The sequence below is a fragment of the Falco biarmicus genome, chromosome 8, assembly GCF_023638135.1.
Source record: "Falco biarmicus isolate bFalBia1 chromosome 8, bFalBia1.pri, whole genome shotgun sequence".
Classification (NCBI taxonomy): Eukaryota; Metazoa; Chordata; class Aves; order Falconiformes; family Falconidae; genus Falco; species Falco biarmicus.
The window spans coordinates 14,263,012-14,279,887 of NC_079295.1; the positions used below are offsets into that span (position 1 = coordinate 14,263,012).

The window sequence follows — 16,876 nt, forward strand, 5'->3', positions numbered from 1 at the left end:
CTTACTGATGCAAGGCTAGAGCTGCAAGGGAACCCAAGTCCTGCTTTTAAAACACTTTTCAGAATTGTCTTTAAAAGGACGATTTTGGATGCAAAGGAAAATTTTGGATGCTGCCAAGTCTCTGAAGGGGACAACACCACAGCACCTGACATTCAGAACATCAACCCCCCTGCTCTTATAAACTTAAATTTAAGATGCTTGACAAGGTTATTGAGCACTTTTAACAAGGAGAACTTCTCATACCTTTGAATTTGTCGACATTAGTGATCCGGCACATTGAAGACTGCAAATTAGCTAGCTTGAGGGCAGGGAACGCTCTGAGAAAGCTCTTCTTGCAAATAAGCCACTATAAATCAACAAACTGAGTAGGCAAAAAATGGTAACGAGACATTCAGCATCTCAAGCGACATGCCCTGTTCAGGGCTTTTTTGTGCTGCATTAAATAAACTTTATTAGGCTAGTCTCATCACTGAAGCCTGTCAGCTTCTCCTTCTAGTCAGTGTAAAAAAGCATCTTTTTTTGTACACTTTTGGAGACTTATTAAGTATTTTAACTTAAAAAGCAACCCTAAGTATTAGTGGCATAAATAGACACATTTTAAGCGAAGGAAGAGACCAGTTCTTTGAAACCGTATATCCTTATCTTAACCCAAGAACCACTTATTCCAAGGCTGAGGTGGTACAGGTTAAAAAAAGACTGAATAAATTTTATGTTCATGTAAGGCATTCTGTGAGATTTAATCACATCTGCATATGTAAAGTTGCTGATGGAGTAATTTATGCTATTATTCTTTGTAATCAGATACATTCGGTGATGATTCATTCTGCTTTCCTCAAACAAAAGCTTACAGCTCTAGTAGTGGTACAAGTACCTTGTTTACATCGGGGTAAATGCCACTAAAGCATCACTTCTAAGAAGAGCAGTGCATCCAGAGAGGAATACTTGTGTGCAGCACACTGCAGTCATGTGAGGCAGCCAGCTGTACTTCCAGCTGTTTATTGCCAACAGCTTGGGCTTACTAAAGGAAAAAAAAAACAAGACACCACACGAAACAACCAACCATCTGACAACATAAACACATCGATACTAAATCAACTTAGAAGTACATGGCTAGGTAGTTCAAAAGAAAGGATTTGTGTTACAGTCCCATATCTTTCCACTACATTATCTCAACACTGCTTTCAAAAACCAGTACAGTTAGGAAGTGAACCTACTTTTGATAAAATAACTCAATAATGTATAGCACCTGCATTCCAGTCAGAACAGTTTGTGAAGATGAGTAAGGAAAAAATTCTCTTCTGAGCTCCTACTCCCCATTCATACATATCTCTAATATTTAGCTAATGGGAATTAAGTGGCTATCACAAGTTTAGTGAGCTTTGCTGTAGCTATGAGACAAAACTAATTTCACAGCTGCATGGGGGAAATGCACCTGTGCAGTACAATGGTTTCAGTACAGTGTGTATTTTCTTACCTGCAAACACCACAGTATACACCACGTTCAGCTCACGTAGAACTTCCAGAGGGAAAGAATTATTTGCTGGACGTTAGTAGAGCAAGTAACCCCACCGCCCTAGCTAATCTACGGACATCCTCTCCTTTCTAATCCGCAGAAACCTAACCTTAGAACTACTCATTACCAGGGAGAAGAGAACAAATCCCCTTAACCCTTTTCTTGCGTAAAAAGCCTACTTTATCTGTCACTTAAGCAGTTCCTTATTCTCAGCAACTTTCCCAGTCAATAGGGCACTCATCCCTTAAGGTCTGTCTTCAGCTACCATGCCTGCAATTATAATGAGAATCTGTAATACTGGAACACTGGTATTCTGTTGCTGGCTACAGCATTTCTGCTGTAGCATAAGAAATGCCCAGCTTTCACTTTAAGAACAAACAAAAAAACCCCAAAACAAAACAAAGAGATAAAAAAGTAACTACCATGAAGCAATACAGCTAGAGAAGTCCTGCAGGTTAATTTCTTTGTTAGCTACAGAAATACACAAATCAAAGCTGCTCTGTGCTGATTTCCTAATGCATCGCAACCCACATAGGCTGTAAAGTGCAATCTGTGTCAGAAGCACATTTAATCCTAGGATTCTCTCCAGCTAATAACAGAGCTACATATCAGAAAGACCAAAAATAATCCAGCCCAGGCTGCCTGCTTCCATTAATCAGCAAGCTAAATGCATATCTGATACCACTACTTTTTCTAAGAGTTTGTGTGTGTATATATATATGCATGCACGTGTGTATATATAAAGAAAGGCAGATGTAATCTTTAGGGTTTTTAGTTCTTAATTTTGCACATTCACAGTGAATGAAGTTAAACATTTGAGGTAGCTACATATTTGTAGATATACCTCCTTCTTGAAAGGCAGGAAGACTATGGGAAAATGTCCTCTCTCTGGTTACAATCTTGGTTTAAGGCACAGAATCCATGTGGGAGCAAGGTCATATGAAACAAAGCTTTCCACATGTCAAAGCTGAAGACTAAAATCCTTCCTTTCTTCTGAAACATTTGAAGACAACACACACACTAACACTGAACAGTTACAGGGGAAAAAACAACAAAACTTTTTTTTATGATTACACTCCTACAAAATCTGAAATAAATCCTGAATTCATCTTTGCAGATAAAATTTACTGCTATTTATTTACTCAGCTCTTCGGCATAGTTCCTTTTCAAAGAACAGTTGTACTCCTACAGGTTTCAGTTAAATATTTTTTGCACTTTGAGTTCTAAGAGATGATTACATGGAAAGGCTGCATCTAGCACAAAAGGTTAAGTGTTCTTATTCCTGCCTTATACTCCATTATACTCTCCACCCTTAGTTGTGTATCTCCCCCCCTTCTCAAATTAGCTTCTTTAGCTTCCCTTTTATTCACATTGTTGCTTCTCTCTCCTCAAATTAGTCTGCATAAATTTAAAAATGAGATTAAGCTAACAAAATATGGTTTACAAACATGAAGAAGCCCTTTATCTCTACAGTCTATTAACACTGTAGTGTGTTGCAAGTATAACAATAATGGTTTTAAACATAGTCTTGTCAGAATTACTCTTTTCCCTTCTCTGATAAAACTAAAAATAGCTTCAGAAAGACCAATCATTTTTACTTTATTATGAAAATTGCTACATTACAGTCACTGTTCAAAACAGTATTTTGACATACGGTTTCTTTCCATATAGGTGCCAATACACAAGCCATGATTACTATTTCAAAAATATGATTAGCATTATCTATGGTAGTTTGACATAATTTAAGCTATTATAACATTCTATAATCCATTCCTCCCTCCCCCTTTTGAGTCAGTCATGGTAAAGAACAGCATCTACAATACCCAAGTTATCCACTAGTGTTATTGGTATGAAGTTAATCATAAACCACAGAAGAATACATACACACACAAATCCCCCAGGGAAATTACTTGTTCTCTACATGTTCAAAAATGCGACAAGGTTAGCATTTTCACTCTGACACATAAGTTCACAGGCAAAAGTCCCAAACCTGATCCATTGTCAGCTTGTTCAAAAGCACGTCCCCATTCTCCTCTCACATGGGCTTCCAGAGAAAGCATCTGTCCTCTGACTTCAGGGCAATGAAATTGAACACTGCAGATTTCAAGTATTTAACTCAGTGCCATAATCTGAAGTGCTCAGTGCCTTTTATTTATTCCATAAACAGAAAGAATGGTGAACGCTTGTATATTTATAATTCCAGTAAACAGGGAAGTCCATAACAGTGTCATTATTTCCACAACAGCACGTTAATACTGCATTCAGCTATGCTGTTGAACACAGATGCCTCAAAACCTTTACAGCCAAACACACTATAGGTTACCCATTATAAATACTAACTTAGTTCTATTTTTTAAATAAACAAACATAATAGCTTAAATCAGGAAGACTGAATGGTTCTGTGGTGCAATTCATTCTCTTTAAGTATCTCTGTTGACAAACCAGGAATAATAAAAATAAACCCACTGCTTTAGAAGCCATGCGGTCCAGACTTTCACATGTATTCTATGTAGATGCCATGCCTTTTTGCAGCATTGTTAATTTAAAAGGAGTAAACAATCTTTCTGTTAGAATAGGAAATCATTTCTTCTTGGCAAGTACTTGACAAACCAAGTCTCTAGCTTCGTCACTGTTTCATAGACAGCCTCTGACTACAGTTTTCCAATCTTAAAACTGAAAGTTCAGAACAAACAACTGAGTATTTTCATCTGTAACAACAGAACTGTAACAGAGTATTTTCTAAGTGCCATTTCAGGGATGAAAGTGGGTATTAGTGAAGTTCCACTGAGTAGATTATCCCACAGAGCCGGGTCGTAAATGACAGTCTAGGTAAGCTTTTCGTGTTGAATCTGGTAGTAACACGCCTGAATTAAAACAAAGTTCAGTTTAGCACACATACCAGTTCTCAGCAAGCTCATAAAGCATCACACACAAAAAGGCTGACTTTTTTCTACCCGAGAAAACAGAGGACTAGGCTTTCTACAAGCAGTGATGACACAATGACACTTAATACATGAGAATGTTCTGATATGTAAACTAGCAAAAAGAACAGAAGATTTTAAGTTACAAATTACGTCCAACTCCTAATGAAGCAAGGTAGCATAATCTGGGACTGAATACTTTCACAGCTCCCAGGTTTGCCAAGATGAAGGACGTGGTTTTGCTCACAAGTCTTTATTTGCCCTTTGACAGAAGGGCCCAGGAAAGAAGATACTTTCTTACAGCACAAGGATACAGGAATTGTTTCAAAAGCACTCAGACTGAAAAGCAAAGGTTTCTATCACCTAGCTAAATACCCTGACCTGCTGCTGATAGCTATTTACTCCTTGATGCTGGTTCAAATATCCATTGGGTCAGTCATGACCAGAAACGTAATATAAATGTCTCTGACAACACTTGCACTCATAGCAAGTAAGATTCTACTAATACATAGATTCTTTGATAAATTTTAACTAACTCGAACCTTCCCTTTTTACAGCACTATAAAAATGAGAGGTATGAATAAACCTCTGCATCCACTATTTCCAGTTTGCACAGACAGAAAATACAATCATGTTCACCTAGCAGCTCAGCTTACAATTTTTATTTAAGTTTCAGATTAACAGCCTCCCTCTAAAACAACCCCACAAAAAAGCTCCACGCAGCTAAACTGTCACAAGACCCATTTTTTGAACAGTTTTGAGGTATCAGAACAACCTATTTCCATTATGGAGGTCCTAGTGTACACAATAGGATATTCATCAAAACAGATTCTTTTCCTTTTTCCATATTTGAGAAGAATGTGAAATAGAATGTGGAGAATGACACAGTAATTATACTTTTTTCCTTCAAAATTTAATCCGTGAAGCATCTTGATGTAATGTTAGACTTAAACATTATTGAAATGGCTATCTCCGAAACAGCACTTCATTTAAATTTTTATAAAGGGAGTAAGTTGCAGGGGAGCAAGTTCCAGGTGAGCATTCAGAACAGCTCAACAGCAACCAATATTACATTTGAATAAAGTACATTTGTACATTGCACTGTTTCATTAGCAGTACCTACAAATGCTAGGTTATTCTAAGCTCTAAGTTTCCTTGTTCATTCTAGCTAAAAAGCAAATAAAAATGTCAAAAGGAGTTACAATCTAATGTGCATAGAAATGTCCTAATGTGATCATCATTGCCCAAAGGTGACTCATTTCGCAAGCAAACTTTTAATAACCCTGAATAACTTTCATACCTTCAAGGTAGTGAACATGATGCCTTGCTCCCCATGCTGCAGATAAGGATCCATCAGGTCTTCTATTAAGTGCACCTCTGATCCCAAATTCCTTATCCTGTCACAAAGGGGAGAGGGAAAGAAAAGGTGAACAAAAGATACCATAATAATGTTTTTTACTTTTTGCACATGATGTTATGCAAAGAACATGCTTTTCCCCAACCTCATTCTCAAGTCACAGCCATTTGACAGTTAACTGTTCAAAATATTTTCAGGCCAAAGCACACAGCCAAAATGGAAAATTAACAAAGTTACATAAAACTAGCAATTAGTCCTACAACGAGAAGCAGGACTGTTTAATACAGGTAAAAGTACTCGCACTGCCTATGGCCAGCTTATGACTGCTGTTGCTCTTAGCGCATACCTGGCTCGTAGCACCACATAGAGAAAAACAGGAAATAAGTCATCCATGGACCACAGAAAATCTTCCTGAAGAGTCTCAAGTACATTCTGAGATATCTCTTCGAAAGTCTGCTGGATTACCTTCAACTTGTCAGCTGGGGTAAATGTGGTACTATTTGGAGAAGAAAAGAAAAACAGGGTAACAGTAAGAAGTTACCTATCTGCATCTAAATTAGGAAGATAATTTGATAGCTTAGCACGCCCCCATGCCCAAGAAGCTAAACTAGATCATCCATACCACAGCAGCCCCGGCTACCAAGGCTGTGTAGTACCCCAGGCTATAATTACTGGACCAAGGCACAGTACCACAAGCCAGAGTTTTAAGACATTACAGCATAGTGGTAAAGGGGAAAAAAATTCATTTCTAAAAACAGTTTCAATTTCTACTTAAATTCCAACAGCAGAATTCCTTATGTCAGCTAACAGACACAGAAAAGCTCTCCATGCACAGGTCATTTTGCCATAACTGTTTAGAAACTCACATGCATACTTGATTAGACATCCTCACACTTTTGCTTCTGAACAGTGTCCTATGGACACATCTCTCCACTGCATTCCTGAGGCTATACTTCATTCCCCATTGGGAGAATTTGGTAACATTTTTAGTAGGAACTCAAACTTCTTGGTGACCTCTCTTATGAATGTGAAAAAATAACACATAAAGGATCACAATCAAGTAAGCTAGATACTACTATAGCAGGAACATTAAAACACTAGCAGGCAAATTTCAGAGAATTACCTGATTTGCTGTAAACATTCAACCGCAGAGGCAAAGCAGGCATCTTTTGTATTTGAGGATACCTGTGTAATCATGAGAAGATTTATCACACAGGTTTAATCACCCCACTACTCAGCAGAAGAAGAAAAGCACAGTATCATTCAACACTGGCGTAAAAGCTCAGTTATGATCAACAAGTGCAGAGTCCAGCTGGAGGCTGGTATGTTACATATGTTTTCTTGGTATGTTACGAGAAACAGGTTTGGGTACCTTCCAGGTCAAGTAAGATTGAGAATCATTATATCTTAATGGTTAACAATCAAGATGGAACTGTTAAAGACAGGAACAGTTGAAACCTAGAAAAGTCATAGCAGTCAATCACAGACTCTGGTTTGAAGCAAACATAAAAGAACAAATATAAACATTAGCTCTTAATAGCAACAGAGGCTACGTCTTTCTGAATGGAACGGGTAGAGAATGGATGCAAAAAGACCTAGAGGAATTCACAGAAATGAGGAAACTAGACAGAGGAGAGAAGCAGATAAACATGTCATCTTTGTCAAAAACATCCTGTTTAATTGAAGGAATGACCCAGCAAATAAGGTAAATGGCTGCAAAGAGCATCACATGCTGCCTAATTCAGAGAAGACACAAGCCACAAAGTACTTCACAGCGGAGGGGCTCTGCTCTGTAACCCAAAAAAGACAAAAGTGTGAAGGATTCATGCAGCTGGTAAAAATTTGCCTAGTTCCTAAAAATACAGAAGATATGAAGTAACTCAAGAAATGTGTTACTGCTGCATTTTTTAACAGTGAAGTCTGAGTGGAGGTTTGCATCATGTTTTTTCAGGTATGAAAAACCTTTATGATTTGGGAAAAAGGGGACTTGTTTGCCTGGGAATCCATACACTCAGGGGTGGGGTTCAGCAGCAGCTTTGGTTATTACTACAAACTTGTAACAATCTCTACCAAGGAATATCACCTTGCCTGCCTGCAGCAACTACTACAATGAAAGCCATGCTTCCAATTATTACAGACTTCGCACAAACCACAGTTATAAATAGGAAGGAGAGGACCTGAAGGCAGGAGTATCTAAATCACTATAAGAAACTGAAAACTTCCAACAAAAGTATACTGATTCATGAACAGACATGATATTTCAAGTATACAGTTAACACTGAAATTGTTCAAAGTTATGATTATTAAACCACTCTTACTGGGAGCTCAGAGATTGAGTACTACACTACTACCATCGAAGACTAGCGTTCAACCACTTTCAGGCAAGATAACGATTAAGAATAAAAACGATGCAATTCTTCTCCTAATCAGAAAGTATAAAATGATATAACTCTAAGTCAAGCAGCTTGAAAATTTCTTTGGCTAGACTTTTACTTTCACAGCTGGAGACCAAGCAAATGTCTTCCTGAATTGGAATTCACTTCAGAGTAAGACAGTAAGTGATAAAGCTGAACTGACAGCTTTTGCAAGAAATCACTAGTGCAGCCTTTAAGTAGCAGGCAAAATGTAAGGAAACAAGATAGCACAGCATCTCTTAAGCAAAAAGCCTGGTCAAAAATTCTTTGACTGCTTCTTCATGATCTCAGGTTTCTTGGAAGTAGTACTGGGCAAACCACACTAAGTCAAGGCTGAATGAACATACCTTTCTACTCTCTCCAAGGATGGATACAGTTCCTGGCCAAAATTTCCTGCAAGAAACCCAACACACTGAATTAAGAAAGCATAGTCTTATAGCATTTTTCATGTTATGCCAATTAAGTTATCGTGTTCTTCTATGAGATACAACAGCTCTTCCTACAGGATCAACTACATCTAGCAACAACAGCTGGAAAATAGCCTAGTTTAAAATGCCGCACTCTGGTTTTGTAGCAATGCCAATCTTTTTTTCTTCTCCACCTCCAGCTTCCAAAGAGGAAAATTTTGATTCACTCTCAACCATACTAATTAGCTTGAAGATATGTTCAGATGAATTCTCAATCAAATAAAACTACTTAGAAAATAGGGGGGGGGTAGTTTTATTTAATTTTAGCTTTATCTAATTACATGCCATAATCTTTTTCTAAGTTCTGTCTTGTTGAATCATACTCACACTTGCACTCCCAGAAAACTTAGAAGAGCCATATCAGTTTGTTTGTTTAGACGTAAAACACATTCCCAGTAAATATCTTCCTCACGCTCGTTGTCTAAGGCATACAACATAAACAGAGGAGGATAGAGCCGTGGCAGTAACACAGGGAGCAGCAAGCCAAAACTGGTTACCACATAACTATAAAAAAGCCAAAAACAAAACAACAGAGGAGGACAGTTTGAAGACAAAGACATTTTAAAAACGTAAGTATCTTGAGAAATTGAGTGAAAAAAATGTTGGAACAAGTTTTTAATTAATATAAGCCTATTCTATGAGGGATAGTAGTAACAAAATAAGTACAAATCCATCAAATAGTAGCTGTGCTAAGAAATACTTAGAAGTAATTTCCCTTTACAGTGCACATACGGGTGGGTTTGGGGTGGGGGGAATGGTTGTGGTGCAGGTTTTTTTGAGGTTTGTGAGTTTTAAAGAGAACACTGGCTTTCTTCCTTGTGTAACATAAAAGCTGAATACTCTACTATATTCTAGCTCAGGTTTTACATGTATCCTCAGGCTAACCATTTAGCCCCAATTCTGAGCCGCTCTGCTGACAGCTGAACCCTACCTTCAAAGCACAAGCTAGAAAATAAGCTAAAACCCATTAAGTTATCTGACCTAGCTCCACACACTCACACTTCAGGCTTTGTCAAGTCAGCAGTTGCTTGGCACCAAGCTGTAATCCCAACAGGGAAAGCTGAACTCAAGGTGCCTACTAATACCATCTGCACAGGTCATTGGAGCCTTTCTCAGAAGACTATCTCTACTGCTCCCTCTTCCTTGTCTGCCCACACCTGAGTCTGCTGTGGACAGCACAACAATGGACACAGGGTGAGCTTCATGTGACTGGCTATTTGTGATACAGTATATGTGCACTGGACCTGCATTACCCCCAAGGCTCATATCCCAAATAGTTATCTGAAGCCCAGATCCAAGCCTGAACTTGTTTACACACAACAAACAAAACAAGTTTGGGCTTAAGTAAAAAACCATTGCGTGGATGAAATGCTTACTAAAACCACCACGAGGAAGTTTGCTCATCAGAATCTGTCATCACAAAGAAAAGGGAAAAAAAATCTGCTTATATCCATCAGTTGAGATAATAAATGCACTATGTTCCTATCTTTCTTCCCCCATCCAAGGAAAAACTGCAAGCAGAAATAAAGTGAGGCCTTCATTAGTTCACTTATTTTTCTTTTATGTACCCTGGTTCAGGAGATTCCGATCTGGAGTCAGATTTCCCACTGCAAAATGATCGCCTCCCTTTCGTCTCTGTTGCCAGAAATGGAATTGTGCTGCCCTCTTCCGGAAGATCAGGAAACAAGAACCTAAATGGCAATACATACAACAACGTACGATTTAACTTCAAGAAGTTTCCCAAAATTACAGCATTAGAAGGCAACTGAAGAGAAAAGCCAGCTCAAATAACACACTGTGGACTAAGACAGCATAGCTAACAGACCTACAATACCACCTACCTGAAGGAAAACTTCGGGAGGTCACCCCTCCAGTGCCAAAGGTACCTTTCTGACCTTGACATCACTTCCCTCCAGACAAGGGTTCTAATAATTCATTATTTGGAGTATTTCTGCTTTCATATTGGCAGGACCCAATTAAAGCTATAATTGCTCTCAAAAATTTAAGCAAACACTTCATAGGAACATTGCTCATCCATGTTGGTAAGAACTTTAATGAAATACACTCAGAGTCCCCATACTCACTATTCTTAGAAACCCTTTGAACACTCTTTTCACAGCGTGGATATCCGGAGGCATTAAAGTGGAAATCCACATTCAAGACACTTCTTACAGCCACATTTTGAAGTACAGTGTAGGATGTAATACACTGTGGTGAAGATTTTAATTTTCCTATTTTGAACAGAATATTCAAGGTTAAGGAAACATAAGCAACCCCCAAAAGAGAGTAAAGATACTGGCACACTTGGACTGCATCAACACTAGTTATTTTTAATTAATTCAGCAGTAGTCTGACTTGAAAATTAAGAGTCTCATTACCTAACCAATTGGAAGATGCGTTTGAGGTAGGACTTTATCTCTCTCACAGCCTCCTGCAGTAATCGTCGATTAGCTCCTACTCCAACATAGGTCATTCTGTAGACAGCTACTAGTGTTTCCACCAGCTTGCCCAATGGATGGAGAGGAGTATCACAAGCCTGAGATGAAAGATATTAATTAGCCAGTCAGGTAGGTCAATGTCAGACAAGTTAAAGAAAGAAAAATGGAATTCAAGAGGCATGGGTCAGAGATCCAACAACAGGCTTTGGAAAAAAAAATTTCAAACCCCAAATGTACAAACATATTAAAAATAAGCTGTATTTAACAAATGGCCATTTGGATTATAAAATGTATGTATTAGCTGAATACAGCTCACAGAAGACTCAAGGCAGTACAAGAACTTGTGCTACTGCTTGGAATAGTCTAACATGCAATAATTAGAAAGTGTTTCAAGATGCTTTGCTGGGATCCAACATATAAGAATTAAAACAGTAATGAGCAGAAACTGACTTTAAGGCAGTATCCATTAGGTATGAAATTATTTTAGTCTTAGTTGTGGATTTTAACTCAATGCGTTAGGAAGTTATGAGCAAACATGAATGAATACATCACGGATTACAAGAGTACAAATATGGAAAGAATTACCGAAAGCTATTACAAATGAGCTTGACGTCACGCCTTACCAACAAACTATGTGAGCATTTGAGAGTCACAATACCTTTATCAAATATTTTTTTATATTTTCATATTTTTCCAGAGTGAAGGCACCAATGTGTTGTGGAATGAACTCCAAACTTTCCAGTGTCTGAGTGTGTGAGCGGCTCAATAATTCTGGGCTGCAGTTATAAAAAGGACAAAGACATCGTACAGATTATTTGAGACATACAGTAAGGCAAAAAACCCTGAAGCTAACAACTGAACTCATTGTAAACATCAGTATGTCCCTGAAAGGGTTTATAGTGCAGAGTATTGAGAGTCTGATTTTGTTTAGCATTTGTTGTTGTTTTAAGTGAACTTTTACAGTTAGAGATTCTAGTCTAGAGCAGAGTGTGATTCCAGTTTCTTTCTTAAGACTTTCTTTGTCTTGCTGACTACATTCTCCAGAAACCAACCTGTCTTTGTGTTGTCGTCGGTTGGTGGTCAGCGCCACCGCAATGTTGTCCCAAGCTTTCCATCTGTCCCCCTGGCCCGGACTCTCACAACCAAGCTGGTTCCAGCATTCTTCAAATACTGCTTTCCATTTCTCATCAGGAGGCACTGCCAGGATCCCAAGTTTCCGCCTAATAAAATGATCAGTTAGTCTGTTTAAATCAAACAGTCTTAAAACAACACAATTAACTATGAAAACCATATACGGCTAACGTCAATCTAATATCTCATGCTATTTTACCAAAAGGCGATACACTGAACAGTCTCTACCGTGTAAGTTTACCACTAAGAACGAACCTAGAATCTACTGTTTAATTGCTGTGTTGACTTTCAACACCTTTTAAACAGAACTTACAAATACTGCTCCTTATTTTTTTTCCTTGCTAACTAACATACATTAATCCATGTAACATATTCCAATGTTCCAGACTAAAGGTGGTTTTAATACCTGTATGTGGGAACAACTACAAACCTTATTATATTAGACAAGTCATACTCTTTCTTGTAGTCTTCCAGGAAATGGTTTGCTTAAACATGAAAGGGACTGATTTCCAAGGAAACCGGACATACTGCACTTGACTGGGCCTATTTTCACACTGGTATTCATTCAGAAGACTCAGGACACATTCATGTAGCAAGGACACAGTACAAGTATGTCCCAAATATCTCACTATCCTGGAATGTACAAACAGCATGGCTACACAGATAAATATCAAGGATGGATATGTGGCTTCTGCTCCTAAAGTAGTACCTACATACGGTGTTGCATGACATGTTAGGGATTTGCTGGTAGAAAGCAAAACCAGCTCAGGCATCTTTTCACTCAGAGGCATTGCTCAGGGATGCCCTATAACCAGAAGAAAACTGAAAATGCAGTTCTGTAGATATAGATCTCAGATATACAATGAAATTTAGGGCTTTGAAAAGCTTTTGTAAAGCAAATAAATGCTTTCAGGGTTAACAGTTCTATCTTTATTTAAAACAAGTATCAGAGATCGTCAGACCTTTCATTAATATTTTTCCCCACCATGTTTGAGATGAGAACTAGCAACACTGGTATTTCCCCATGCTTCCACAGTTTCACAAAGCAGAAAAAGTAGCCTCTAAGCCTTTTCACAAATTATACCAGAAGATTTTTCAGCTTCAAGACTCTGAAAAGGGCAGGTGAAACCCTTATTTCACAAGCAGTCTTCACAAATATGTACATACATTTATTCATAGACTCCCTACTGGGGTAAAAAGCAGACAGCTGCTAAGGTTGCAAGTGTTCAGTTCAGCAGGGAGGCCTGCTTAACTTTGCATCCTGTTGTAGGTGTCAGCACTGTCAAAAGAAATTACCAGTGAATGCTTCAGAAAGCATACTGAGAAGTAATCTACGTAAAAACGTTAAGAGTGGAGTTCCCCATTTTAATCTGAAATTCTATAGTATGGTACAACAATTACTACTATTGTAAACCAGTACATAGTGCTACCAAATACTGAAATGTCACTAATAGCTCTTTTAATTTACTTAAGTTTCTTTTACTCAAGGATATCTCAGTTATGACTTAAATAAAAATGTGTTTCCCCAAGACAATTAAGCACACTGACCTAATGCATCTGCTGTAAATAGGGTTGCATGGATACTTTTCAAAATTATCTTTGCCAAGATGTTAAAATGCTCTTTTGCAAATCAGCAGATCTTTCTACTACTTTCCTATGCATTGTTTGGAAAAGGTGCAGTAACTAGCTAATCCTGTCCAAATACATCACCATTGGCATTATTAAATGTCATACTAAATGCATTAATTTACCAACAGAATAACTGGCAGAAGAGAGGCTTGTGATTGACTTAATCACTCAAACATAACTTAGTCTTTTCTCAGTACCTCAAAAGTCATCAGCAGCTACAAACTCAGGTTCTAACAGTCAGTTGAAATATAAATAAAAAAACCTCTGAGACTGCTATAGGACAGTAGCAGCATGTTTGCTATCCTGAAATTTCATACTGTTATTTGTGCATTCAAGTCGTAATTAAAGCAAGAACAGCTATTAAGATTTTTATTTTATTTTACTTCCTAAGCAGGAGGGAAGAGGAATGAAAAAGCAAAAATGTTTTCATAATCTGTTTCTTTGGGAAAAAAAATTTAATTGGCCTCTGAAGAAAGACAATAGTTATATTCCAAACTACTACTGAACAATGTGAGAAGTTATTTCTTATTCAACACTCACAATGCTTTAGGTTTGTCCTTCTCATTCTCGTACAAGCTAGGTTTGAAGTAGGTTCCTGTGATTTTTATCCCAGACCCCCATTCTCCACTGAAGAGACCTTCAATATAATCTCCATTTGGCAAGGTCAGTGTTCCCTTGAGAGAAGATAGTAAAAAATTTAACTGAAATCCATTTGGAACCAAACGACAAGGAAAGAGACTTTTTTTGGTTTAGATGGTAACAGTTTACAAGTGACAACTGTAAGACCAACCTTTCCACTCAGAGTCCAGTTGTCTGAAAATTCCCCCTCATAGACTGTATCATCCTCAGAGAGCAGAATTCCAGTCCCCTATAAAGAGAATTATGAAGAACCCAAACTAGTGATTACAACAGAAGGCCAGGCCACAGATCAGTATTACACTGAAAAACCTGTCACTAATTCTTAGCAAATAACTTTTTAAAAGCAGCTTCTGAAGTAGCCCTAAGTATAACAGAGCAGGGATTATAAAGACAGTTTAAAAAGCCAGGACAATAGAAGATTAGAAGAACAGAAGGTCTATACAGCCTAACATAGTCATCTACCCTAAAAAGCTACCACACTTAGAGGAAATGTTGCTATAGCACAAAGTCCAGTGTTCAACTCACCATCATTTTGTTGGTGCTGAAAGCTCCTTCATAATACAGTCCAAACTGAGTAACCACAACACCATTGCCTTGGCAAAGATCATCTTGCCACATTCCCATATACTTTTCTCCTCTGAAGAAAAATGAAGTAGAAGAATACAGTTTAAGTAGTATATTTATATCTTTTCTTTGGCTTTATTGCGATATTTGACCATTACAGAAATCTTTAGAAGAGAGTCATACAGCACTTGCTCCAGGTCTGTCAACTTGGTTTCGCTAGCGCCATCAAAATGAAACTCTTTTTTTGATAGAAATACACTATCATGAACTTCCTTTCACAATTCACATTACAAATTGGCCACATCCAAGCAAGCTGTTCCTGATTATCTGAAACAGTGCTGAAGCCACATTAAGCCCAATCCTATCCAACGGAACCTAAGCAGAAGCTACAGCACACAAGAAAAAGGGAAACGTGTGAGCTGATCCACATCAGCTTTATCTAAGATTTAAGTTGCCTACGAAAGGCGACGTTCAGCTTCCTCAGGCATCTACCTGATGTATTTAGCAGTTCTTTAGAAAAGAGGCAAGAAGCTTGTTTTAGCAATTTATTTTTTTTTTGCCAAAGCCTTTGATTTCTTTACTCAAACTCAGATGACTCAAATTGAGAGGATAATAAATGAAAGAAACCAAGCTGTTCTACTTGGGGGATAGCAGGGACACCTACAAAGTTGTATGTAACATTTTCAAAAATATCAGAGTGCAAAAAATATAAGGCAATAGATCATACTGTAGAAAGTTTCTGATTTAGAGCCTAACAAAAGATTGTACCATAAAAAACGTATTAGACTATTAAAGACTGCTCACAAGTGAGCATCAGACTCTTTCAGACTACTATTTAAAATATTCTTTTGTTAATGTAAGCCCACAGAGGTCAGGCTAGTATTTGAAACCAAGTGCAAGTCCCAAACATTCTGAAACAATCTCTTTTTCCAGTTCTCAAAGAGAATTATGTTTTCACCATATAAGTAATTTTAAAAAAATTAATTTGCCAAGGGACTTTTTTGTTTGCTTTTAGAGGGAAACTAGCGACTGATTTAATAGAACTCTGCTTATTACCAAGCATTTTCCTTTTAGTACACAGGAAAAATTATGGTCATAGTAAAGCAAGCCCAGCCATTAGTGCAAATTCAGGGGTCTCTTCCACCTGATTGGACCCATAACCTAGCAGGATGCTGGTCTGATTCATCACACCAGCTACAGGGGTCTCTGTTGGGTGAAGGCTTCTTGAAGAGACAGATGCAGCATACTTAGTTACCAGGATGGAAACATAACTGAGGAGAAGTCCCACTTGCTCAAATGGCTGGTTTGCAATAATAACAGCAAGTTATAAAGAGTGCCTGCAGCTATTCTTTATTTGTCTGGGCTGAACAACAAGCAGTGAAGAAAATTAATCCTTGGGTCACAAACACATGCACATTGCCTTCCCTGGGACCAGAAAGAAAACTACTGTGAGGACAGCCCTCTCAAACATGAGTAACCTCAGAACTGACAGCAAATGCCACATTCTTCCCCCACCATGAACTGTCACTGCATTTACAAATTCAGGAGGTGAGAGATTCTGCGAAGAAACCTGCCATCTCTTCAGTTTGTCCTAGGAAAATGAATGACTGAAGTATGTGAAGACATTTTAACGCTAGAGTGTAAGAACAACCACTACCACTGAATAAGACTAGATGCAGAACTAACATCAGGAAATACCTAGACAAGCTACAATAGCTCATTTTTGGAAAGATACCCACATACACAGTCCCCCCACCACACTTTACCTCCAGACTTTTTACTTTTAAGTTGGCTTTCAGTTAA

General features: G+C 38.0%; 1 protein-coding gene across 2 annotated transcripts in view; it reads right to left on the bottom strand.

Moving 5' to 3' along the window:
• Positions 1 to 3,087: 3,087 nt before the first annotated feature.
• The window catches only part of ALS2 (alsin Rho guanine nucleotide exchange factor ALS2), a 43,681-nt gene continuing 29,892 nt past the window's right edge, over positions 3,088 to 16,876 (bottom strand). For both annotated transcript variants that reach the window (XM_056349193.1, XM_056349195.1), the window contains exons 22-34: positions 15,035 to 15,146; positions 14,661 to 14,738; positions 14,411 to 14,544; positions 12,163 to 12,330; positions 11,769 to 11,886; positions 11,051 to 11,208; positions 10,241 to 10,363; positions 9,000 to 9,176; positions 8,553 to 8,598; positions 6,915 to 6,976; positions 6,138 to 6,287; positions 5,735 to 5,831; positions 3,088 to 4,377 (exon numbers count right to left, since the gene is read on the bottom strand). In XM_056349193.1, coding sequence (XP_056205168.1) covers positions 4,339 to 4,377; positions 5,735 to 5,831; positions 6,138 to 6,287; positions 6,915 to 6,976; positions 8,553 to 8,598; positions 9,000 to 9,176; positions 10,241 to 10,363; positions 11,051 to 11,208; positions 11,769 to 11,886; positions 12,163 to 12,330; positions 14,411 to 14,544; positions 14,661 to 14,738; positions 15,035 to 15,146 — 1,462 coding nt within the window. In that variant the 3' untranslated portion in view covers positions 3,088 to 4,338. The remainder of the gene's footprint in view (positions 4,378 to 5,734; positions 5,832 to 6,137; positions 6,288 to 6,914; positions 6,977 to 8,552; positions 8,599 to 8,999; positions 9,177 to 10,240; positions 10,364 to 11,050; positions 11,209 to 11,768; positions 11,887 to 12,162; positions 12,331 to 14,410; positions 14,545 to 14,660; positions 14,739 to 15,034; positions 15,147 to 16,876) is intronic.